At 47.9% G+C, this 26,249-nt stretch overlaps 1 protein-coding gene across 1 annotated transcript in view; it reads left to right on the top strand.

Annotated features, from left to right (window-relative positions):
- The window catches only part of CDKAL1 (CDK5 regulatory subunit associated protein 1 like 1), a 768,993-nt gene that overhangs the window by 686,517 nt on the left and 56,227 nt on the right, over nt 1-26,249 (top strand). Inside the window, exon 14 of the mRNA XM_045295775.1 lies at nt 4,143-4,150. Coding sequence (XP_045151710.1) covers nt 4,143-4,150 — 8 coding nt within the window. The remainder of the gene's footprint in view (nt 1-4,142; nt 4,151-26,249) is intronic.

Here is a 26,249-nt window from a genome sequence, read left to right as displayed (position 1 = left end):
TCAGCTTTCTTCACCACACTTGCTTATGCCCCTATTTGTCTTCAGCGATCATGTTGGGAAGCTGAGCTTCATGGAATGCCAGTTTAATAAAACAAAGTTTTCTTGTGTTGAGGGAGTACTTGAGTAGAGGCCCAATATCCATCTGCTACCTTAATACTAACCTTATAAATATATACACATAGATTTGTTTCCTCATCATCATACATAAATACATAAATATATTTACATATGTTCATGCCTGTATTTAGACCTCTATAAATGCCCTTTACCTCCTAGTTCTTTCCTCTATTTCCTTTTATTTTCTTCTTGTCCCACTATCATGCTCAGACTTCATTTGGGTTTCAGCATTGCCTCTTGGATACATTACCCTTGCTCAAGCCCTACCAGGCCTCCTACACCCTCCTTACCACCGATTTTGGACCACTTGTTGTTCCCTTGCCCATGAGTTTGTTAACACCACTTCTTCCCCACCCATCCCCCAGCCCCCCTCGCCCTTGTCCCCCAGAGCAGTCGGCCAGGTTGTTTTCTTGTCTATATTGTTTATCCAGGTATGCTCCCTTCTAGATTCGCTCCATTTTGGGGGGTTCAGACCATGCTGCTTCCCCACATGTGACCCCAGAAATGTCCTCTGTCACAGTCTACTCCAGTAAGGGGACAGTGTGATACATGTTGTTGTCATTTGCCTAGTTGCCTCTGTGTCCCATTAGCTCCCAGCAGGGACGCCATCCTCTGAGCATTGTGTGCCAGCCTGGGGCCCAGTCCAACTCTCTTTCTCTTCCTCCCTCCCGGCCTGCCTCCATGCGGTGTGGCATGCTGGGCCCTCTCTCCAACCTGCTCTCTGCCAGATCCACTTCCAGGGAGGGGGTCAGTTGGCTCTGGTTGGGGCCAGCCCTCTATGCATTCATTCTGTGAGATAGAATGAGAGGAAAATGTTCATTGATAAGTCAGAAACTTTTCAATATTTTTGAATGATATGCAGGATGTCCATTTTATAAAATATATGACTATTAAACATTCATGTAGAAAAAGAAAAAAAGAAGATTGGTAGACTGTACCCCCATGGTGTTCACAGCAGTTATTTTCCACGTGTTAGAACCAGGTGATTCTGTTTTGTTTTTGTGCTTTTCTCTACTTTTGATAGGGAGCCTTCGTGGTGCAAATGCTGAGCGCTAACTGAAAGGTTGGTGGTTTGAACCCAGTCTCCACAGGACAAAGACTTGGGGACCTGCTTCCGTACAGCAAGGCCGCCCAAAGGGGCAACTCTGCTCTGCCACACGGGGTCGCTATGAGTCAGGATCGAGTTGGCGGCACACACTAGGCACAAGCATACTTGTGAAATGTTCAACGAGGCACATCTTCTGTCTTTGTAAAAAGGGACGAGGGAGGGACGAGAGTGTCCAGGCCCATTCTGTGGAGTGCTAGCCAATCCCATCTGGAGAGAACGGAGACACGAGGGAGCAGCAGAAAGAAGACCCCACCCATGAAGAAGGCGGAGGTGGGTCCCGGTCCAGAACAGCAGCCACCAGGGGGTTTGCCCCGCGAGTGTCCTAGAACCCACGGAGCTGAGAGGTGCAGCAGAGCAGGATCGGCAGGTTGTGCCCCTGAGTGTGCACACACTCCTCCTAAGAGTGTCAGCCATAGGAGCTGTGTGGAAAACAGAGCCTGGGGTGCTTGGTGAGCATCACCAAAGGCAAGAGAAGACTGCCCCCATGGGTTAGTTTTGCCAGCACAGGGTTTAAGTGCCTTAGAGCCATGTGTTCTTCAACTGTTCCAAAAGATGTCCATTTCTGCATCGGTTTTCTACAGTGAGATTTGAGCGATGGTGAGTAGAATGGAAGGGAGGCTAGCAGAATTCAGCAGACCCGGGTTCAATCCCTGCTGTATCACGTCTATAAGTTCTGTGACCTTGCGCACATGGACTTCCAAGGGTGTCCAAATGGAGCTAATCACAACCCCCTTGCAGGGCTTTGAACGAGATGAATGTCCGCACCATTCCTAGCTCCCTGCCAGCCATGGTAACAGACAGTTCTGAAGCTGGTCCTCTCTGTCTTTCTGGGTGACAGAGCCCAGGGGTATCATGACAGAGCCACAGGCTGTCTCAGGGTTGCTGGTTTTCTTCCTCCTCTTCTTTTTCAAGGAAATCATAGAAAAGAAAAGACACCCTGGTGGCATAGTGGGGGACGCATTGGGCTGCTAACTGCCAGGTCAGCGGTTCGAAACCACTAGCCGTTCTGTGGGAGAAAGAGATGGGGCTTTCTACTCTTGGAAAGAGATGGGGCTTTCTCTTTAGGGGCAGTTACACCGTGCCCTACAGGGTCACTATAAGTCAACAAGAAACCTTCTTCAGGCCCATTGTGTTTGTAACAGCTCAGGAGCCGCGCCACCTCAAGTGAGCTTAACACTTCTCTGCAGCGTCCACCGGGGACGCTTCATTCCACCCTTAACACTTCAGTGCAGTGTCCACCGGGGACGCTTCATTCCACCCTTAACACTTCAGTGCAGTGTCCACCGGGGACGCTTCATTCCACCTACCCCCACCCCCACCCCCACCCCCAACGGTTGCTTGGCTTTGCAGTGGATTCCAGTGGTGGTGGGGGGTGGGGTGGGGGAGGCAGCCGCGAAGAGTGACAGTCTTCGAAACCCACCTGGCAAATTCTGCCCTAGAGTGTGTCTGTGTGTCAGATTGTGTGTCAGAATGGCAGCGAGGAACGAGAAAGGCCCCTCCCGTCCCAAGCCTGCACCAGCAAAGGCAAGCTGCTTTACCTGCTCTGAGTCATCCTGGCCCCAAGCAGGGAGTGTGGCACTCCCTCGGTGACATCTACCAGCCCCCTCCGCTGGCCTGCCTGAAACAGAACAGCCTTTGAGAGACGAAAAAGCGCGTCCCTCCGCCTGGTGATGGAAACCTGGCAGGGCACCTGGCAGCGCCCGGAGGGGCTGCGATTTCCCTTCTCACTCCATAAGCAACAGCCTTCTGTTGTGAAGGAAATCTTCACAGTCCACGTTCTGCGGCCGCATGTGCTCCTTTCCTTGGAAAGGAAACCTTCTTCAGGCCCATTGTGTTTGTAACAGCTCAGCAGCGGCGCCACCTCAAGTGAGCTTAACACTTCTCTGCAGCGTCCATCGGGAATGCTTCATTCCACCCTTAACACTTCTCTGCAGCGTCCATCGGGGACGCTTCATTCCACCCACCCCCACCCCCAACAGTTGCTTGGCTTTGCAGGAGCTCTTGCAGTTGGCCTGATACCTGTCTGTGTCTGTGTGCACGGGATGAGTTTTCTTCCACGGTGAACAACAGGGAGTGTGTCTAGTCAGTAGGGAGGTTGAGCGCTCGGTCCGAGACTGTGCATGTTGGGGAACTGGCAAGGAGGTTCCTTTTTCCTTTTGTCTGGTTGTGCCCAGCCCTCCGTTGTTCAGGAGGGCCCGTGCTGCCCCCTGAGCTCGCCCCCCAAGCCGAGTTCAGCATCCGGAGGAGCTTGAGGCCCCAAGGCATCAGGTTTTCCTGCTCAGCCCGTTGTCATCGCCCCCCACTTTGTGCTGTCCCTCCGTGGCACAGTGTCAACTTGGTGCACCCAGTGGCTTTCGGCTCACAGCATCAGCAGAGACCTGACACCCTGCTCCCGCTTTCCTCGCCTGGGCAAGAGTGGGAGGCAAATGAGCATGATGGAAGCGGCAGGTGCCGGCGCCTTCTCTGCTTTTACAGCTGGGGCTGGCTTTAGACCCCACCGTTCCCCTGCCTGAGCCGCAAACACGCACTCCATTGTCCAGGAACCTGTCCGTTTCATAGGAGCCCTGGTGGCTCAGCGTGTAAGTGCACCTGGCTGCTAACTGAAAGGTCGGTGGTTTGAACCCACCAGCGGTTCCAATGGAGAAAGACAGTGGTGGTCTGTTGCCATAAAGATGGCAGCCTGGGAAACCCCAGGAAGCAGTGCTGCTTGTCCTGTAGGCCTCTCGGAGTCAGGCACTCGAAGGCAACAGGCCAGTTTCCAGGCCTCTTCATTGGCCTTTTCCACGTGTCTTCTAAGTATCCACCAGCAAAGCGTGCATGCTGGTATTTGTGGAAGAGCTGTACTGAGATGTCTCGGAAGCGCTGTACTGAGATGTCTGTGCCCTCTCACCTTAGTAGTTTAGCAACTGAGATAGAGATCGCTCAGTGCCGAAAACATTCACACAAATTTCCCGGTTCATTTCTTTTCAAACTTCAGCTTCTAACCTTTTTTTGTTTTTTTCTCAATTAGAAGCCTCTATGAGGGTGAGTCAAGAAGAATTGCTAGGATTCTAGTTGGTGCCTGCATGCACTTTGCTTTGAGTTTTCAATGCACCTGCTCTCTGAGGATACATGGCTGCAGACGTGTTCTTGGAGGAGTATACGACTCTAGTCTTGTAGGGTGTGAGGAAATGGCAAAGAGGCCATAGCATTTCTCCAGCTTGTGTCAGGGCAGAAGAATCCACAGCTGCCCAGACGTGTCTCTGCCCTCCAACCTTCTTTACCCTATCTTGCCATTGACTGTCCTTTTCTGCTGGGTTCTATAAGCCAGGTCAGGGTCGAAACAGAACGCACAGACAATACCCTCATTTGCAGTTCTTACAGATATCCGGTAAGCCAAACCAAACACCCAGTCATCCAGTCCCTTCTAATTCAAAGTGAGGCCTTGTGGCCCACTGAGTTACTCAATGGGCGGTGAACGGCAAGGTCAGCCATAGAAAGACAGGCTTTCTATTCCAGTAAAGAGTTACAGTCTCGGAAACCCACAGGGTAGTTCTCCGTGCTATAGGGTCCCTATGAGCTACTCTTAGCAGTGGCCAGTAATTCTCTTGTGTACTACTATGTTGGGATTTTTCTCTCCTTCCCTTCTTTGTCTGCAGTCAAAAAGGCTTTGGAAAATAAAACCCCTACTCCAGGCAAGATTTGAGAGCCAACATTTCCCCTCTGTATCTGCTCAGCGTGGGTTGGGTTTGAGGATGTGTTTGCATACGAGACACGGCAACCACTCCAGTTGCTGTCACATCGTCTGAACCCAGGACGACCATTCACGTGGGTCAGGCAGAGCTGCGCTCCATCGGTTTCCCTGGTTGAGACCTGGAGAAGGAGACCGCCAGATCTTTTACGGAGCGTCTGGTGGGCTTGAACCACCAGCCTCTTGGTTCGTAGCCCAGCATTGAACCACTCATGCGATTATTGACATCCTAGCTGATCTTAAAAACTACCATATATGCTCATGTGTAAGCCGAGTTTTTTCAGCACATTTTTAATGCCGTTTTTGTGGTAGAATTAGGTGGCTCGGCTGATATTCGGCTTGGCGTATATTCAAGTATATACGGTAACTTTGCAGAGAGCATTATCTTGTTAGGATAGTATATTTCCAGTTTTTAAAAGGGAAAAGTATTTGGTCTTCAATTGCGGGGCACACACTTCTTTTTCTTTTTTTTTTAACCTCAGTGGTACCTATTTCAGTTAACTTAATAAAATGAAAAAGACCAGAGAATGTTAGAAAAGACAAATTAAGAGCAAAAGCAGAGCCATTCTAATACAGGGAGCCCCTTTTGCTGGCTGGGAGGGTCAAGTTAGTATAAGGAAGATGACCTCCGCATGACCCCCAGCCTGCTCTTACCTTCCCACCCTTCTGCAGTAAAGATGTGCCAGCCTTGTGGTAAAAGGGGTCCGTCTTCCCCAGGCACTGGACAAGGCCACATTCTTTTCTCCTCTCCGAAGGTCCTGTGTAAGATCAACACTCACAGAGGAAAGTTCTCATCACCTGCTATGTGGACCCTGGCCATGCTGTTGGGTATTAGTTAGACTGCTAACCACCGTGTCAACAGTTCGAAACCATCCTTGGTTCCACATGAGGAAAAAACGAGACAGTAAGCCCCGCACAAATGCACAGCCACAGGAACCCGCACGGTGTCCCTAAGAGTCGGAGTGTATTCAATGGCAATGGTTGTTGTTTTCTCTTGTTTATTTTTTCTGAACAAAAGAACAAAGACCATTTTCCAACAGTGGCCTTCTGCCTCCTTAAAAAATTAGTTATGTTCTGGAGAAAAAGCAAGATTGAGACCAGAGTCAGCAAGCATATTGCATCACTGTCTTTCAGGGCTCTCGGTGTGAGAGAGACTGATGGGTCCCACAAGGACATGCGTGGGCACCACTGTTTTTTTGATGGTTGGAATCGCCTTTTGTCTTTTGGGAAAAATGTATCTATTGAAAATATTTGTAGGAGTGATCCATGTTTCAGATTAATAATGTTTCTGAATATATATTTGTACCCATAAAAATTAAACTTAGAAGGGGGAGAGTCTCAAAAATCAGGCTTCTGTAAAGCTAACATAAAAACTGCCTCTACATTGCTTCCTTGATGGGTTTGGAGTAATTAAGCAGACATAATACAACACATAAAGGAATTTATTAGGCTTTTATTAAGGCTGGATAATTTGAGTTTCAGATTTTAAATCTCAAAGGGCCCATAATTGTTGTCATTTTCCACTAAAAGCTACATTTAGAAAAGAAGTTAAACTGTGTCGCAAAGGAAAGGCGGGTTTGAATGGAACGTACAAAAATGCCGTTTTCATTAATTCAGCACTTGAATGCAAGTGTCTATTGTGCCTAGCATGAGGCATTTAATAAGTAATACAGACACTGCTTATATGAGCTAATTTATGCTAATATTTTCGTGGAACAGTGTTAATTACAGGAAGTAGACGTCTGAGATTGAGATGTGCCGTAGTAGGGAGGGAGAGAGAGATTGGTTTCCTCTTCCAAAAATGTGAGTGACTCTAATTTGCCAGACAATTTAAGTCTTAGAAGTAAGGCTTTCCATTTCACTAGCAACTCCAGAGACACACTGGGGCTGTTCCAGGTCTCTGCAGGGTGAATTCTGGAATGGTCCATAGCTTTGGACAGCTGTCTTCTGCTTACACGGAGTTGTCCTTTCCACTTTAGCTCTTGTGTGTAAAATTCCATCTAAAACGGTCACCTTAGAATCTGTTTTGGTTCGGGTTTTTTTTTTTGTGTGTGTGTGTGTGTGTGTGTGTGTGTGTGTGTGTGTGTGTGTGTGTGTGTGTGTGTTTTTCTCCCAGCGCATTACTTTGCTTGGTATTGAACTTCACTGACCCTCACAGAATTCTCTGAAATTTTGACGTTCAGATTCCTGATAGGAACTTTGATGTTCTGTACCCTACTAGAAGTCTGAAGAGTATCCAGAAACATTTCAGTGTGGCATGGCTGTCAGGATACAAGCCCCATCCTCTCCCCTTACTGACTCCTTTAAACAAATCAATAGCTAGCCAACGCGGCGACTCTTGGCAGGCAGAGTAGAACCCCGCTCCAGAGGGTTTTCACGAAGTGCTTGCCTTAAGTCAATCACTAGGCCTTTCTTACCTTGAGACACCTCTGGGCTGCTCAGACTTCTAGCCCTGTAGTTCACAGCCAGCTATACAACCCATTTGTTTATAACACCCAAGGACACCTGCTGACTCCAGATTCCCCCCAAACGTCATCCACAGTGCTCTTATACAAGCCCTGGTGGCGTCGTGGTTATGCATTGGGTTGCCAACCCCAAGGTCAGTGGTTCAAAGTCGCCAACCACTCCGAGGGAGAATGACACGGCTTTCTACTCCCATGAAGAGTTACAGTCTCAGGAACTCACAGAGACCGTTCTGCCCCGTCCTGAAGGGTCACTCTGAGTTCGCATCGACACGATGGGCACTGAGTTTTGAGTTGGTTCTGTGGGCTTCTGAAAATGAACACTTCTCCCAAAGAAGCAGCACTCGAGACCCTAGAAGTTAAAACTGCGCCTCTGCTGAAAAGGTGCTCAGTGGGACTCGGGAACACTGCGGCTCATCGTACAGTTTTGCCCAAAACCAGCTCTGGTTCTCGGACTTGGGTTGGCTGGTTCCATTGAATTGAGAATTTTCTCTGATGTTGAAAGAAGAAATAAAATCCACTTAGAGCGGGCTAGAAGAGTCCTCCTAAGAGTATCTCACCCTATGGAGTAGATGGGAATGGAATCCCAGCTGCCTGGTAAACTTAGCCAGTCGAACACTGTCTGCTTCAGTTGGATATAAGTTCCCTACCTCTGTTTGCTGCATAGGACTAGCATAAGACTCTTACATATCCATCCTACTACTAGTGCCATACTTGAGACCAGCTCTTACAATCCGCTAGAGTGGATTTACTTCACACACACACACACACACACACACACACACGCACAGCTATGAGGGACAACAGGGACAAAATTATAATAGGATGTTCACCCCCAAACCTTCTAGAGACAAACTAACCAATGACACAGGAAACATCCAGAGAAGATGGAGAGAATATACTCTACCCAACAGAACTGGCTGGTGTTCACGGATTTAAGGAGGGGGTACGTGATAAAGAACGGATGGTATGGAACTCGGACGTCTAAGCTGCCATGATGGCACTGGTGAAGAACAAAAGTCTAGTGTCCTGAAGTCAGTTCCGACTCATGATTCCATAGAGGGTGTGTTGGGCCGAGTTGATAGAGAAACGAATCCAGTGACACTCATCTATGTATAAGAAAGAGCATTGTATCCAGAAGTAATTCTATATCAAGAAAGCATCCCCATCCAACTCAGGTCCATCAGTTTGGTACTCCTCTGTAAGTCCCTTTTCAGACCCACGTAGGCACATGCAGTGATGCAGGAAGCTCACAGGCCAGTGGGGGCACAGTCGTGTGGATCCACAGTTAGGGGAAGATGGCAGGACTCCAGCAGCTCTCCAGGTGGCCAGCAGGCAAGAACAGGAAGAAGGAGAGACAAAAGGAGGCTTGAAGGGTCTTCCCTATGACAAGGCCTCGTCCCTAAGGAGACAGCATCAGGCTGTGACCAGATTGGCAGGTCTGACGACACCTCTCCACAGGAGTGCCTAGTTAACATGAAATCATCTAGCCACCACATAGGGTTTCTGAAGCTGTAAATCCTATGCGAGCATCCAGCCTCAACTTTCTCCTCGTGAGCAGCTAATGCGGTTTGAACCGCTGACTTTGTGACTCGCTTATCCAGCAGTACCACCAGGGCTTCTTGGTGAAAACAAGTCCCCAGCTTTTAACAGTATGCCAACTGAAATGTTTCAACAAGTGCATGCCATGCTGGAGGGGCTCACTGATTGCCAAGAAATCTGGAAGACACCTACCCAGCCCACCAACTGGAAGAGATCCAGGCCTGGGCCCATTCCAAAGAAAAGGGACCCAACAGGATGCAGGCGGTATCTAGCCATATCCTTGCTATCATGTGCAAGTAATATTTTACGGAAAATCATTTTTAACTGGGTACAGCAGTCCATTAACAGGGCCCTTCCTTCTTGAAACAGCCTTCCCACCCTTATGATTCTAGTTCCCTCGTCTGTACTCTTAAGACTTACTCCTACCAGCTTCACTATCTGTGTGCCAGCTCCGGTGCCCCTGCCACCTCATCCTTTATTATTCTTGTCCTCAGTCCTGACTGAGTTGACTGGCACTCGTGGTAGAACAGAATGAAAGGCTGCCCAGCCCGGGGGCATCCTGGCGACCTTGAATGCATACTGGTGTCCCTTTGGGTGGCTGGTTTTCCTTTCTGTCCCACGGAGAAGGACACCATGCTCGGCAAAGTCGCAGGGAAACTAAGAAGAGGAAGACCTTCGACCAGATGGACTGACAGCGATGGCTGCATCTGTGGCTCAAACATGACAGTGGTGAAGGTGGCACAGGCCTGGGTGGTGTTTCCTCCTGTTGTCACAGGGACACTCGCTGTGAGTCACAACCGACGCAAAGGCACCTGACAACCAGACTCACTGCCATCAAGTCAGCGCTGACTCACAGCGACCGCCCCCTTTGTGGGTTTCCAAGAATGGAACTCCTGATGGCAGTAGAAAGCCTCATCTTTCTCCCTTGGAACTGCCAGTGGTTTCGAACTGCCGACCATGCAGATCAAAATCCATCGTTATCCACTACGCTGCCAGGACGCCATCCTAACAACACTAAGATCCTATTGAGAAGGGTTCTTACTGTTTCATAAATACCTTGTGTACATCGTGCTTTTCTTCCTTGTCTGTTCTTATTCGTGTGTTTCTTTGTCACCATCAATAAGCAGCAAAGCTCCACAAAGTGATGGGGCTTGTGTGTTGCTTGTTTTCTCATCTTGAGACCTCGGCACACACTCGGGAGATTTTTCAAAGCTGAAATGAATGAGAGGGAGCCCTAAGATGTGGTGAGTCAGCTTGAAAGCAAAAACCCTTGCTTTCCCGTTCCCCGTTTCTCTTCTGACGAGGCAACTTCCTTCCTGGCCGAAGCCTTAAGCCAAAGTGATTGACCTTGGCTGTGAGCACCGCAAAGCGGACACTCTCGATCCCTTCCCTAGCCCCTCCTCTCCGCTCTCTTTCTCTCCTGTGAGGAGTGACCGCGTTTTCTTCATTTACGCTAGTTCCTATGCGGTTTCTAAGAATTTCTGTCGGATCACGCCACTCCCGAAATCAGCTTCCCCTCTTATTGCCAAACATGCCTACAGTGTGGGTGCACCGTACATTTGTGTGGTAAAAATAGCACATAGTATTTGGCTTCTAAATTCAGAATAAGTTCTCATTGTTCATTGCTGCCCAATAGACTCAGACTCCCATCCGCCTGCTGGGGGGGGGAGTGTTTGAGGCTCTTGCTGTGTTTCTGTGCTAGTCACCTTGGCGAGGGTTTCCCGAATTTTCCTTGGCCCTCTCCTTTAGCAAACAGAACTGCCTTTGCTAGCGATTAGACTTTCTGTCGGCGGGACCAAAGTCAGCAAGTTGAAGGTCAGAATAAAAAGAGTCAAAGGTTGGTGATAGCTCCTTGAAATAGTAGATCTATAAAACAGCAGTTCTGAAATGATGTAACAAGTGACAGCTTCTTTTTATATTTTAAAAATCTTTTCCTCTCCATACCGTCAGGTAGCCATTACCCCTTTTCTTTATTCTTGCTGTATAGAGAAGGAAACACAGAAGTTGAACACTCTTGCTTTAGGACCGTGAGAAGGAACTAGACAAATTAACTATTCTGTGGGCGTAGTTGTTCACGTTTTTAAATGTTTTTCATTTCCTTCCATTCAAAGGCTTTTCCTTAGCATTGACCATGTCCCGGGCATCATAAGAAGATGCTGAGGGTACAGGGATGGTCATTGGCCTACTCAAGCAGGCTAGTAGGGGAGTTGGTGTTGTGCACTTGTAGAACGATGCCTGTTGTGCTGACTGTAAGGTTATCAGAGAAAGATTTTTAAATGTACAGCCATAGAGTCAGTGCCAACTCATAGTAACCCTGTAGGAGAGGGTAGAACTGCCCCCGTGGGTATTAGAGACAATGAATCTGACGGGCTTACAAAGGTTCATCTCTCTCTCCCACAGCACTGCTGTTGGTTTTGACCGACTGACTTTACAGTTGGCACACCTCACCCACTACACCACGGCGGGAGGTGATGTGATAACAGAAAGCCGTCCCTTCCGGAGGACAGGAGGGCCTTCACAGAGGAAGCGACACCCGAGTGGAACCTACAAGCTAGTTCAGTGGCTAGAGGCAATTCTGGAAGCTAACTGCCCAGTTCATCGCCTGTCTCTTCCATCCCGTGCTGCGTGACCTAGGGGAAGCGGCTGGACCTTTCTCTGTGGAGCAGTTTCTGCCGTGGTGGTGCGCTGGGCCGCGATCCCTGGAAACCAGCAGTCACTCCGAGGGAGAAAGCCGGGCCTTTCTATCTCGGGGAACAGGGATGGTCTTGGTCTTGGGAACTCACAGGGGCAGTTCTGCCCCGTCCTGTCTGGTCACTGAGTCTGAAGTCGCCTCGATGGCAGAGTTGGGTTTGGGTCTTAGAACAACGGCAACGTCCATGTGGACAGTGGCTTGACACATACTGCCAACTGTAGGGCAATGGGTGTTTCTTGTTTTGAGGTGTTTCTGTTGTTAGTTTTGAGGGTTGGGGGGCAGGGATTTGGAAAAGATTTCATTAGACTTGAAGCAAAGGCAGCAAATAATTTGTAGTCGATGCGAGGACCTTACCTGACAGTAGCTTTTCCTGTGTGCTGTATCACCAGAAGTTTTCAAAACTGCCTTAGCCCTCACTGTGATCAAGAATACACACTTTGCTCTCATGAAATTTATGAAAAGTATAAGGGTTTCTGTTTGCTGTTCTCTGGCCCCCCTTTGACAGGATGAGAATGCTGACTCTCAGGTTGCTTCTGCAAAGCTGGGAAGCTGGTTGAGTGACCGAAAGTAAAAGAATACCATCAATGGATAGCCGGTTGATGGCTCCTGGGCCAACACACTCTTCCTCACCAGTAATCTAGGATTGTCACAATTGCCATTTAACATTTTTTTTACTTAATAACATTTATTTGCCCAGTGGCTTCAAAAGCCTGACTCAAGTCAACAGAAGGACCCGGAAGCTACTGTCAGAATCTACGTTTAAACTTCTGAGACCCTTTCACGCCATTGTCCACATGTCTTGAAGTCCTTGAAGGCGTCTGCTCCGCGGTCTCTAGACATCTTCAGTTGCAAACAGCTCTGCAGAGCTGCAGCGCATGGTCTTTTCACCGCATGCCTGAGCAACGGCAGCGAGGTGTGCTCCAGCCTGCACTGGAGACGTCCTGCACAAACCTCCAAACTGTACTGCAGGGACTGGAGAAGGGACCTCATTACAAAATGAGAGAATGAAGTCCAACCCATCGCTCTTTGGGAAGGGGGTCAGAGAAGCCCCTGTTGAAGGAGAATCCAACCTGACACAGGGACCAGCCCAGCGCCTGAGGGGTTTCATCTGTGTTGCTTCCAAAGGGTATTTGAGATGAAATCAAGGTGGGGCCGTTGCCCGGTTCCTGCGATGTGTCCCCAGCTAGGACAAGCAGTCATTGGAGCAGGTGCTCTGCAGGTAACCTACGGAAGCTGTGGAGAGGTTAATTTTGGTTCACTATTAAAGGAAGGACCTTTATTTATTTTTAAAGTCATTTTATTTGGGGGCTCATACAGCTATCACCATCCATCCATCCATCCATCCATCCATCCATTATGTCAAAAACATTTGTACATTTGTTGTCATCATCATTTTCAAAACATTTTCTATGTACTTGAGCCTTTGGTATCGGCTCCTCATTTTTTTTAATTTTTTTTTTACTAATTTTATTGGGGGCTCATACAACTCTTACACAATCCATACATAATTGTGTAAAGCACATTTGCACATTCATTGTCCTCATCATTCTCAAAACATTTGCTCCCCACGTAAGCCCCTGGCATCAGCTCCTCATTTTCCCCCTCCCTCCCCGCTCCCCCTTCCCTCCTGAACCCTTGATAATTTATAAATTATTATTTCTTCATATCTTACCCGGTCCGACATCTCCCTTCACCCACTTTTCTGTTATCCATCGCCCAGGGAGGAGGTTATATGTAGATCCTTGTAATCGGTTTCCCCTTTCCACCCCACCCTCCCGCCACCCTCCTCATATCACCAGTCTCACCACTGGTCCTGAAGGGATCATCTGTCCTGGATTCCCTGTGTTTCCAGTTCCTATCTGTACCAGTGTACAGCCTCTGGTCTAGCCAGATTTGTAAGGTAGAATTGGGATCATGATGGTGGGGTTGGGAGGAAGCATTTAGGAACTAGAGGAAAGGTGTATGTTTCATCGTTGCTACACTGCACCCTGACTGGCTCATCTCCTCCCCAAGACCCTTCCATAAGGGGATGAAGGAAGGACATTTAATCCTTAACTGAGACACAAGAGGAAAGTGGTGGGGGTATGTATGTGTGTGTGTAATTGCACATTTCTTTTCTTCTTTAAAAAATCATCTTATTGGGGGCTCTTACCGCTCTTATAGCATTCCATAACATCAATTGTATCAAGCATATTTGTACCTATGTTGCCATCATCATTCTCTAAGCATTTACTTTCCATTGGAGCCCTTGTTATCAGCTCCTCTTTTTTCCCTCCCTCCCCCATGCACATCTCTTTGGACAGAGATTGTTGTCTTTACACAACAGAAAGCAATGCACCATAAATGGGAAAAGTTGGAGGGATGAGTTCAAAATACGAGCATACCATCTGTTTCGAAGCGGCCAAAGGGACTATTCTTTAAAACGCTGCCTGGCTCAAAGAAGTGCAAGAACACTTCTGCAATATGGTACCCATCGCCTAGGTCCCTAACAGGCTTTTAGCCATTTTCTCTCTGGCTGTGGACGATTGACCTCGAGCCTGCAGAGCTTCACACCACTGACTGCTTCTCTCTCCCATTTGGTCTTTCTTCCTGTCTCCATTTGCCTCTCTGTCTTCCTCACTTCCTCTGTACCCATCGGTTCTCGGCCTCAGTATAGAGATCACGTACTCCTAAACTACAGACGTGTAAGCTTATTCCTTTCTGTTAGTGAGTGGAGGTAATGGGATGCACATAAGCTTCCCAGGCTGCCTGGCAAAGCCCCAGGCCAGTGAAGACCAGAGAAACTCACATGAGCGGCAAGGAAGGGATAGGAACCTATGAAGCATGATTTCTATCCAGATGAAAGGGATTGTGTTAGTCTGCGAACTTTAGAGAAACAAATCCACAGAAACTAAGAGAGAGTTTCATATAAAAGTTAAGTGTGCATCAAGAAAACATCCCTACTCAGTGCTGCCCAAGCCCACAAGTCCAATATTAACCCATTAACTCATATGTCCGACACCAGTCCACAAAGTCCTCCTCCATCTCACAAAGCAGACGCAATGATACCGACTGCAGGAGGAAAGCTGAATCAGTGAATGTGTAAACATCTCAGCACCAGCAAGGCTCTCCACACGGGTGCTCCAGCACCCAGGGCTGCATTGGGGTAGGTCCATGTGGCTTCTCCTCAGGGGTGCCTTGCAGGAAGTGAGCCTTGCCAACTGAAGCAGGGAACTGCTAAGGCAGCTGCACCCTGGTGTGACCATCACAAAGTGAGAAACCTGAGAACTAGAAAGGCAAGGCTCACCAAGCCATTTATCCCTCCGCCCTTCAATTAACCCCACATGTGTTTATCAGCCAGGTTGGCACAATAAACTAACTACCTCAGGGATATAGGAAGAATCTAAATCAAATGGGCTACCAGTTGGGCATTTAAAACTTATCTGTGTGTACATACATGTGTAAACTCAAACTCTCTGCCATCGAGCTGATGCCAGCTCATAGTGACCCTATAGGACAGGGTAGAACTGCCCTTGAAGGCCAAGACTGCGACGCTTTCTAGGAGTAGAGAGCCCTTTCTCCTGAGGAGTTGCTGGTGGTTTTGAACTGCTGATGTTGCAGTTAGCAGCCCAATGTGTAACCAGTCTGCCATTAGTGCTCCGTGTGTGTGCGCGCGCATGCGCGCGCACGTGCATTTGCACACAGGCACTTCACAAGGCCCACATGCCTTGACTGTACTGGAGATGTCAGCACTGTGTATCACACGTGTTCTGCGCCTACGTCACCAGTGAAGACCTGCACGGTGTAAAGAGGGCCGTTTCCCAGGCCAGCCCAGCCCTCGGTAGGTTTCTCAGTGTTCTGACAGGAGGAATGAAACACTAGAGCGTCGTCAAATTCCTGATGGACGTCGATGACGTTCGAGAAGCAGCGTGGTCATGGAGGCCCAGGTGATCTGTGGAGGGGCGGAGGGAAGGCAGGGGTGTGCTGTCATCACTCTGTCCACTACGGTGCCCGGAGCACAGCGCCACTACCAGCTGCACAAGACCAGCACGGCGATGTGGTCATCTTGCCTCCAAGTGTGGGCTTCTGATGAAAAATGGCCATAGTTTCTGTGATCATCTTATTTCAGACGCACTTTCGACTCGACTCGCTCAGATATCTTTTCTGCCCTATAAACTTTGGAGTAAAGAAATCGCAGCGCTGCTTCTAAAACGTTACTGATGCTGTGAATCTTTTTCACTTGCATGTCTTAGGGAAGGTAGGGAAAACTCCATGCCGTTGATAGGAGGCCAAGGAAAACTCTCCTCGTTGACCCAAACAGATCACCATGCTATTTGGCTATCTAAGAACTCTTAAAATAGTAGGCTGCTTGCAGCCCTGTCACTAATCATCAGTAGTCTGTGCGTGTGTTACAGATAAAGATAAGGAAACGTTGCCAATCCAGCATGCTTTATGCGCGACATAATCCAGTGACGTGCTCACCCTGTGCGGCCGCTGTCTGGATCTCAGAGCTCAGATTGTTCTAGCCTCTGTAACAGAAGCTCAGATTCCTCCAATCACTGAGACCCCCTGTCCCCTCCTCTTAGATTTGTAGACATTTCTGTGGTCTCCTTATTTCATGCAAGAACTGAATCGGCTGTCCATAGATGGATGGGTAAATGAAATACAGTCTCTTCATGCAAGGAACTTTCACTCGGCCTTAAATACAAAATAAGGTTGTAGCCCATGCTCCTCCTCCTTGGGTGGACCGTGCAGACATGATGCTGAGTGAAAGGAGTCAGGCAGAATGTTGTCAATATCCTTAAATTATCTAAATACAATTATAAGAAGCAAGAGAATTAGCTGAAACATTAATAAGCGCACCGAGTAATAGGGGCTGAGGAACACGGGGGCGCTGTGGCAGCAGAGGCAGCCCGAGCAAGAGCCAGGGGAGCAGACTTCCCAGCGCACAGAGCTAGTGCGGCTGAGAGCGCTGGGGAAGCACGCTGCTTTGCAGAGTAGGGTTCCTTCAGACACTTAATCAGAGGTGCTAAATTTGTTCGCCGAAGAGCTGAAATTCACCAGGCACGTTTGGGTTATAGAGCAATGGCATGTCCTTTGAGCATGTCTCTGTGGAGTGCAAAGCAACTTTATAACATTCCCTGGGCCAACGAGTACCCAAGGAGCCGTGAGGCTGAGAGGCAGGGAACCAGACAGAGGCAAGCCTACTACAGGCATGACTGAGGAAAGGCACTCCGGACTGGATAAACTGTATCCCGGTCATTTCTGACCTTGAACTTCCTGACCTGTGAACTTCCTGAATAAACCCCATCATCATGAGTGTTGTCGAAGGCTCCTGGGTGGCCCTGAGAGTATCAAATGCAGCAGGAGAGCGGAGATTGCCGTAGACCGATGGTGGGTGTCGGCGAGGGAAGAAGGTCGGAGGGGGGAAGCGTGTGTGAGCCCCCCCTCTGAGGAATCCAGGTGGGGATGATACCGCGTTTGCTGCTCCTCCCCCCTGTGAAGTCAGAAGAGTGCAGAGGGTGCTGCGCTGCCACCATTAACCGAAACACAGACCGGCCAGAGAGCAGATTCCAACAGATGCCAGCCCTGTAGGACAGAGGGGAACTGCCCCGTGGGGGTTTCCAAGACACCAAGTATTTACCCAAGACCCCGCCCACAGTGAAATGAGCATGACAACTCATGATACCTGTAAGAGAACACAATTCTACTCACAACCTACGTGAAACAAATGTACACACAGAGGCATGATCATGATAACTGTGCCAGCCCTTTCTGATGAAAGCTGTGGTTCTCTTCTGAGGACTATGCAAGATCCATTTCCGTTTAAAATGTTCCAGCTGTCACCATATTCCTCAAATACTCCCAAGCGGACCAATTTAATACGCTGTTGTCAGCTGTCACCGTCTTATCCTCCAGTCAGTGTAATCTGAAAAGGTCAGCAGGACTTCTCAGTCGTACTACAGCACCTCCCCTGTGGTCACTGAGACAGTACCCAGAGGACAAGCAACCAGCAGGGGGAGGTGTTTTCAGTAAAAGGAAATAGTGACTCATAGTGACGCGTAGTGACCCTGTGTGTCACGGGAGGAAACACTGTCCGGCCCGGGGCCAGCCTCACCATCATTCTTCGGTTCAGGACCATTGCTGCAGCCACCGCACCGACCCATCTCATCGAAGGCCTTCCTCGTGTTACTGCTTCTCCACGTTCCCTGACAGATGTCCTTCTCCCGACGCCGGTCTCTCCTGAGAGCATATGCAAGGGACATGCGACGGAGCCTCACCATGCTTGCCTCAAAGGAGCCTGTGGACAGCAGTAACACTCCACTGAGAAGAGGGCAGCGGTGTTAAAGAAACACCGAGCCAAGGCCACCCTGGCAGGCACCGAGGAAAATGGAAACTGCCGCAAACATGTGTGTTCACTTGTTTTTTAAGTGGATAGCACACAATCTCCTCGGGTGCCAGAAAAAAAAGCTATCCTCTTATCAAGTGTGAACGCAAACGAAATAAAGCCATGTTGAAGGGCAATTTCACTGTACCTCAGGACATTAAGGCATCAGTATAGTTCCTTCCGCCTAGGAATCCCAGTTCGGAAAAAATGTGCACCCACGTATCCAAGGAGACAGGCCTTCTGGGTGGTAACAGCCCCAAACGGGACGATGCTGAGCGCCTATTAGTGGGCAAGTAGGTAAGTAAGAGATGGCATGGCCAGCACGCGTCCTCCGGTGCACTCATTCAAAGCCAAGTGGCGCTTTGGGTGGCAGCAGAAGGAGCTGGCTTCTTCCCACGGGCAGTGGGTGCCACTGTAGGGTGTTCCCTCCGTGGAGGCATGGCATGGCCAGACTCGAGGTGATTTGAGTTTTCCCTATGATTTCTCTGAGTGGATTACAGAGAGCAAACCACAGAGATGAAGTACAGTGAACCCTCGCCACTTTGCGCTTCAACTTCCGCGGCTTCACTCTATCACGGTTTTTGCGTAACAGCGCATGCTCTGTCATTACTGCCACTGATTGGCTCATACTGTACACACTTCTGTCTGCATCGCTATGTATCGGAGCTACGTATCAGATGCATTTTTGCTTTTGTACAGTGTACTGTAATTGTTTGCGATTTTTACGAAATTTTATCTAAGCCCTATGATGGCTCCTAAACGAGCTGCTTCTTCTAAGCCTTCTGACAATAAAAATAAGCGCCAGAGGAAGATGCTCACCATCCAGGAAAAGGTAAAACTTTTGGATACGATCAAAGATGGCAAGAAAATCGTGGAGGATGCACGCCATTTCGACTTGAATGAGTCTTCCGTTCGCTCCATCCGTAAAGAGGAAAAAAACATCCGTGCTACGGCTACTTTCACTTTCAACAAGGAAGCAAAGCGCATCGTGACAAGTCGTAATAAGTTCATAGTAAAAACGGAGTCTGTCCTAGCCGTTTGGATCATTGTAACGTCCAAAATGTTTTACTGTATTTTCCCTTTTTCGTTTAATAAATTGGGTAATACAAGTGTAATGGTGACTAAAGGGTGTTTTTTCATGTCCTCTATGCTCTAACTACGAAAATATTTGATTTACAAATAAGGAATCCTACTTCGCGGAACTTCATTGATCATGGTAGGGTCTAGAACCGATTAACCGTGATAAACGAGGGTTCACTGTAGAGGCGAGACCCCCCCCCTTATGGGGCTGATAATCCAGGCAACCGTTGATGGTGCCGTTGAGGGAGACAGAGCAAAGTAAACACTGCCGTGGCAGCCAAAGAAATTGCTTCTATGTAGCTACGTGTCTGTGTGTGTGTGTGTGTACACATATTACACATCTATCTAATTATTTATTTCTATTTCAACATACATTTGTTTGTCGGCTTCCACCTAGAAGACACATTCCTACACACAGGTCACAAACTAGGTTTGTATAAAACATATTATTGGGAGAAAAGTATAATCCTCTCAGTTAGATTCCGTTTGCTTTCCACACGAAGCTCGTCACCTCCTTTGAGATAGTGGACACTGACGAGGACGGCCGTGTGCTTCTTTGGACTCTGGCTTGTCAGGAGGCTCAGAGTCAAATGCAAATAAGGTGACCATGTAGGATTCAAGCAAATCGAGGAGTCCCTGTGTGCTGGGTACAGCTAGTCGAGCACTAGACTACTTGCTGAAAGGTTTTTGGTTCGAACCCACCCAGAGGCCCCTCAGAAGACGGATATGGCAACCTGCTTCCAAAGGACACTCTTGAGACCCCGACGGATGGTGCCCACTTGGGGTCACCAGGACTAGATAGCATTCATTTAACACAGAAGAAGTTGTTGGGTTCGCTTCCACTCTGACACAAATGTAACCATTTGCTTTGGCTTTTAAAAACTGCGTGTGGATTTTACTTCACTGATTCATCCTTTTTTTTAGGCAGACAGGAATAAAATGCTGGATAAATACATGCACATTACAGTTGCCATGTGGACTGCAGTCTCCTGGATCTCGGTGACTTTCAAGGTGGTGAATACATATGTCAACCAGGCTCTGCAAAGGCCTTCAGCAAAGCGGGGGCCATTTTCCCGCCCCAGCAGGCTCCCAGGTAGTAAGCCCCCACCGTCACCCCGCAGAGTATTCAAGCACTTGTAAAAATGCTGAAAACCAGAGCTTGTCTTGAGAGAAGCACGCTAGCCTGGTGGTTCGGAGCTTGGCATCTGAACCCAGGCTGCCGGCTTTACACTGAGCGGTGTCTGTCCTGTGCCAGCCGTGGGACCACAGGCAAGGGACACAGTGACTCTGGGGCGCACACTCTTCCTAAAGAGCTTGCTTGGAGCCTTCCATGGGCTGATCTTTGTGCAGTGCTTACGATAGCTATTAATTAAATTTTAAAAGCAAAGTGGACAGGTACATTTTCTCAGTGGAATAAACCAAAACAGCCAACCTTGCTGCCGACTCCAATGAGGCTGGCTCATGGTGACCCTTCATGGAAGCGAAGTTACTTATTTTATTTAAACGGCACTCTGGCAGTACAGCAGGGAAGCGCTGGGCTGCTCACCAAGCAGTGAAAGCGTCTGAGTCCACCAGCTGGGACACGGGGAAAGAGGTGGCAGTCTGCTCCCATTAAGACCACAGCCTTGGAAACCCCAGGGGCAGTCAGTTCTCCGTGGGGTCGACTCCTGGGCAGCTCCTTTGGCAGTATTTCAGTTAAGACCGTGGAGATGGAGGCATTGATCGGTCCGATGCTTCTGTTTGGATTTACATGCAAGCGGTATACTTCTCAAAGAAAGCGTTGTGTATACATTGATCAGCTTAAAACCACACATGTTGTATGCATGTTCCTGCTGGTCCATCTGGTTTAACTGTGGCACAGCCACACATTGAAACAGCAAGCCGAGCAGGAGAGAGAGGGCTGGCATTGCAGGCCCGTGGGTGTGCGCAAGACGCCCCTCATCTCCCCAGTGCTGTCGTTTCCGATGTTTATTTTTCTGAAATGTCTAGCCTGAATAAAGGAAACCGATGCGTTGTTTTGGATAGATTTGCACAGGTTTGTGCGTGAAGGATGAACCGTGCAATCTTAGCACAACCACCTCGAAAAAGGCCTTAACAACCTCTGACACGGAAAACGAACCAAGCGCTCTGCCATCCAGTTGACGCCGGCTCGTCACCACCATATGGGACAGGATAGAACTGCCCTTGAGAGTTTCCGAGATGAACTGTGAAGAGTAGACACTGGGGTGGAAAGACCCAGCTTGCTCTCACGGAGCAGGTGGTGGTTTTGAACTGCTGGCCCTAAGGATCACAGCCCAGCGTGCCACTGCCCCACCAGGGCTCCTGCCCTTCCCCTGCCTGAAAACGTCTTCATGGGGTGGAAGCTTCATTTTTTCTAAAAGCAATCCTCACAGCTCTCGGGCGATTAGAGAAGAAAATCCCCAAGTCTGCATGCTGTTCATTGGAATTATTCACATAAGCAAGACTCTTTCCTTCTTAAATTGGAATCATCTTGAGATGGATTTGGGGTACTCTCAGTTAATTTAGGAAAACGTGGGCAAGATAAAAATCTTTAAAGTATGACATTCTTTTTAAAAAAAATCATTTTATTAGGGGCTCATACAACTCTTATCACCATCCATCCATACATCAGTTGTGTAGAGCACATTTGTACATTCATTGCCCTCATCATTCTCAAAACATTTCCTCTCCACTTAAGCCCCTGGCATCAGCTCCTCATTTTTCCCCTCCCTCCCCGCTCCCCGACATTCTTTTTAAAGGTAAGCTTCTCCCCTTCTTTAAGAGTTATTTTTTCTCCATTTACACCATTGACTTATGTCCATTTTTTGTGATTGTTTTTATGTATCATGATAATTTTTGTATTGGTAAATAGAACATTGCTTCCCACCTTCAAAAGCACCCACATTTTATTTTGGGAGGAGCACATGTGTTATCCAATGTAAGCAAGGACTAGTTTCACTGTGTAATTAATTAAGAAATGTCCGTGAGTATTATTAGACTGCCCAATCGACGGTGTTTTCACTCACCTTGTGTTAATGTGAAAGTTGGACGTTGAATAAGGAAGGCCGAGGAAGAATGGGCGCATAGGAACTATGGTGCTGGCAAAGAACGTTGAAAGTACCACGGGCTGCCAGAAAGCAAATAGATCTGTCTCCGGAAACGGCAGCCCAAAGCTCTTCACAGGCAAGGGTGGCGAGGCTTCGTCTCCCGTACCCTGGACGTGTTGTTCGGAGAGACCGGTCCCTAGAGAGGGACATCATGCTCAGTACAGTGGAGGGGCAGTGACAAGGAGGAAGGCCCCCCGACAAGATGGACTGCCAGTGGCTGCCACAATGGGCACCACCATGCGCAGGGCCGGGATGGGCAATGCCACCTTTCTTTTTGTTGTCCCCAGTGGCAACCTATCAGCCAACCCAGTGGCACCTATCAGCTCCACAACAGTAACCCTGATTCTATCTAGAAACTTCGAATTCTAGTTTTCTGCCTTCTTGGTCATCAACTGCTAAAAGTGAATGTCGGAGGAAAGTAGGGGCTTCAAACCGAAGCAGAACTCGTGGTGTGCAAAACCAAAACCTCGATGTAAAGAGTGTGAAATGATCTTCAGCCTGACTGAATGTTATTTATGCTTTCCATCTGGTCACTTTTTTTCTGTTGTAGCCAGGAGATATGCTTTATCAAAAATAGTGAACTGCATCTACTCCAACTCTGGTTTTCTGTGGAAACTGAGGAATAGTCATTCACTGATAGATTTGATTATTTCCCCCAAAGATAGTGGGAGCACACAGACACGTGCGTTAATTGTTTATTTTTGATGAACATTTTCTTATAGCCTCACTGTCTAACTAGAAATATTGAATAAACCCATATGAGTAGTGACATTTCAAAATGCATTCTGTATTTTAGTTGAGTTTTACACGTATGAGTTTCTTGAATTCCAAGTTGACAAGTGTTTCTTATTTTATATGTGGCAAAACCTAACCCTTACAGCTCATGTAAACAAAAGCCAGGATCTCATTCTATTCCGGATTGTTTTGTGACACGCTGGTACTTTGTCCAGTATAGAAACTAAATAAATGAAATATCTGAGTTAGAGTTAACACCAGCCAACATGACAAGCACAGGGCCCAGGAGAAGATGAGATGGGGACTTAAGGGACAGTCACACAGTATTCAACCACAGGGCAGTTCCATCGTTCTAAACTCTAGGACAGGGATGGGGTGTAGTTGAGGATCTTTTCTACTACAAAAGTCTTACACAAAACCAAGACCTAAAATGTGTAAGTCCTGTAATTATCATTGTACTAAAGATGAGAGAAAACATTAACATAGCAATATGATGTGGCCTGTGTAATTCTCAGGTCAGAAAGAGGAGAAGCCGTGTTTCCTTTAAACTCATGTTTCCTCCCTTTATAACAATGGTCTCATAAAACCTCCACTGTGGAAGAAGTAAATTGACTCCATCTGCTGCTTGGGCCTTTTCATGAACCGTTCGCATTCGCCTTCCCACCAGCCATCGCGTGGAATCAGGGATACCGCTTGCCAGTCTTTGCCATGCCGGTTCTTGGGATCTTTGGTGTGCCCCAGAGCCCTTGGTAGTGCTTTAGCAGGAAGCCGGGGTTAGCTGCCTACTCCCAGTTGCCATTACTGCCTCTTTCACCCGTTTCTTGAAAGCCTCAGAGGGAGACAGCCTAAACCAATTTGAAATGACAGCTAAGCCAGTTGGATTAACATTTTGAGTTTTTAAGAATGGTGCCTGTGATACTTAAGGTTTATTGTGCCAACCTGGCTGGTAAACACATGTGGAATTAATTGAAGGGCGGAGAGCTAAATGGCTCGGTGAGCCTGGCCTTTCTTGTTCTCTGGCCTCTTGCTTTCTGAAGGTCGGACCAGATGCGGCTGCCTTAGCTAGTTCTCTGCCTCAGCTGGCAAGGCTCACTTCCTGTGAGACATCCCTGAGGAGAAGGCGCATGGACCTACCCTGATGCAGCCCTGGGTGCTGGAGCAGCCGCGTGGAGACCCCTGCCAGTGCTGAGATGCTTACATGCTCACTGATTCGGCTTTCCTCCTGCAGTCGGCGTCATTGCATGTGTTTTGTGAGATTGAGGAGGACATTGTAGATTGTAACCTTGAGCATGTTACTTGAAGTCTCTGTGCTTCTTCATCCATAAGTTAGAAACTAATACTTGTGAAAATGGAATTGATTATTATAGCTACTATGTGTTTTGGCGTTGGTAATAAGAAAAGAAAATGCTAATCCTCCGGGCCTCTCAGAGTAAATGGTAGAATTAAATCTCTTGAAAGCACATGCATGCACGACAATCTAACTGTAAAACTGTAACTGCCAGAAGAGCTGGGGTACAGACGGCTAACATGCTGAGATGCTCACCAAAACACGGGGGGTTAGAGGCCACCTATAGGTGCCGTGTACAAAAGGCCCGGCAATCTGCTTCTGACAAGCTGCCATTGAAAGCTCTATGGAGCACAGTTCTGTTGCAATATACACAGGTCGTAATGAGTTAGCTCAGTGTCAACTGGTACTGGTTCACTGTTTATTAATTCCGCAAATATTTATTAGGGACTTACTGTAAGCCAGGCACTGTTATGAGCACTGGGGATCCCACCACAAGTAGCCAAACCCAAACTAAACTCTTTGTCACCAAGTCAATAGTGAGACTCATGGCGATTGTGAGTTTCCAAGGCTGGAACTCCTGACGGGAGTAGAAAGCCTGAGGTGTGGCTGGCGGTTTCCAACTGCCTTTCTGTTTAGCAGTGCAGCGTGTAACCCAAAATGCCACCAGAACTCCAAAACTCTTACTGCCAAGAATCATCATAAAATTTTCAGCTAGGTCATAGGGTCCCAACCTTACTTGGCCTACTGCCTTTTCAAAGGGGGAAAAAAAATTTATTCAGTGAACCCCTGGCAATGAAAACCTTTTGTACGATAGCCCATACTCCAGGATAAAGTGTAGGTATCTGCTTTTAAAGCCCTTCCCTGGATTGTTCCAGTGCCCCGGCAGGGGGCAGCACCGTCCACTTTGGGAAACACTGATCTGGGTTATGTATTTCCCTGAAATGCTGGGAGGCCATCAATGGTACTTCAGTGGAATAGGAAATTTTGCCCTGGGGCGGTGATGTGCCCGGGTATTATCCTTACAACATCACACACTGTCCTCTATGCTGTGTAGTCACAGAGAATTGTTTATGATGATGACTCCGGTATGGTAATGAAGAGGTACTCATTTGCAAATAACTGTTTAATCTGTAATTAAAATCTGGCAGCTCTCTCAAAAATAAAGGCAGCTAAAATGCATAGTCACTGGCCAGCTGTATTGAATCTGCGATTGAGAAGCATTAAGAAAACAATCCTATTTATCACTTTTAATGAATCTTTCACCCTGGCCCCACTGTAAGCCCGTGATGGTATTCCCCTCAGCCCATCCATATGCGTCCCGAGGCATTAACTGTGCACACTCTAGTATAAAATTAAAATCTCTAGATTTTGATCACATATAAACGAAGTTAAAAAACCCCTTAAAACAGCTTTATCATTACCATATCCTCATTAGGATGATGGGCCCCTGACCATATCTTCATGCTTGTTTAGCAATCTGAAATTCATGTATGCAAAGAGAATCTTCTCTTATCCTTTTGAAGGAAGAATGATAAATATTTATACAGCCTTAACTCTTCCAGGCAGCTAGGGGATCATGTTTTAGAAGCCACACGAAGCTGTTTGGGTTTATTTTCACACTAATTCATCTTCTTTCCAGTAGTGACTAGGAAAAACAATAGTGAATTGCAGATTTATCCATATTGGGGAAATTTTCTCTTCTCTCCCCACGAAACTGCTTTAACTTAACTTCTCCGAAAGTCTTTCTACTCAAGGCTTTGAAAGGAAGGAAAAGAATCTCTTTGCCTCCCACCCGGATTCTCCCTCCTCATGACGGATGTCGACCAGGGATGGTGGCCCGGCTTCCTTCAGCCCCGTATCTAATCCCTCCCGTGGCCTTCTACTCTGCGAGCATACTTAGCAACCATCTACACTGCAAATAACGATTCGTAAATCCATGGCAGGGCTTTTTAATGGTTGTTCCTGCTATAAAGCACCAGCTGCACAGAGTTCCCTGAGAAGTCTTCTGTCGTTTCGTTTCA

The sequence above is a fragment of the Echinops telfairi genome, unplaced genomic scaffold, assembly GCF_000313985.2.
Source record: "Echinops telfairi isolate 266 unplaced genomic scaffold, ASM31398v2 ScPeMD7_5868;HRSCAF=6743_0, whole genome shotgun sequence".
NCBI classification, from domain to species: Eukaryota; Metazoa; Chordata; class Mammalia; order Afrosoricida; family Tenrecidae; genus Echinops; species Echinops telfairi.
Note: the sequence above shows the minus strand (reverse complement) of the source record. Positions and strands in the feature narration are given on the sequence as shown.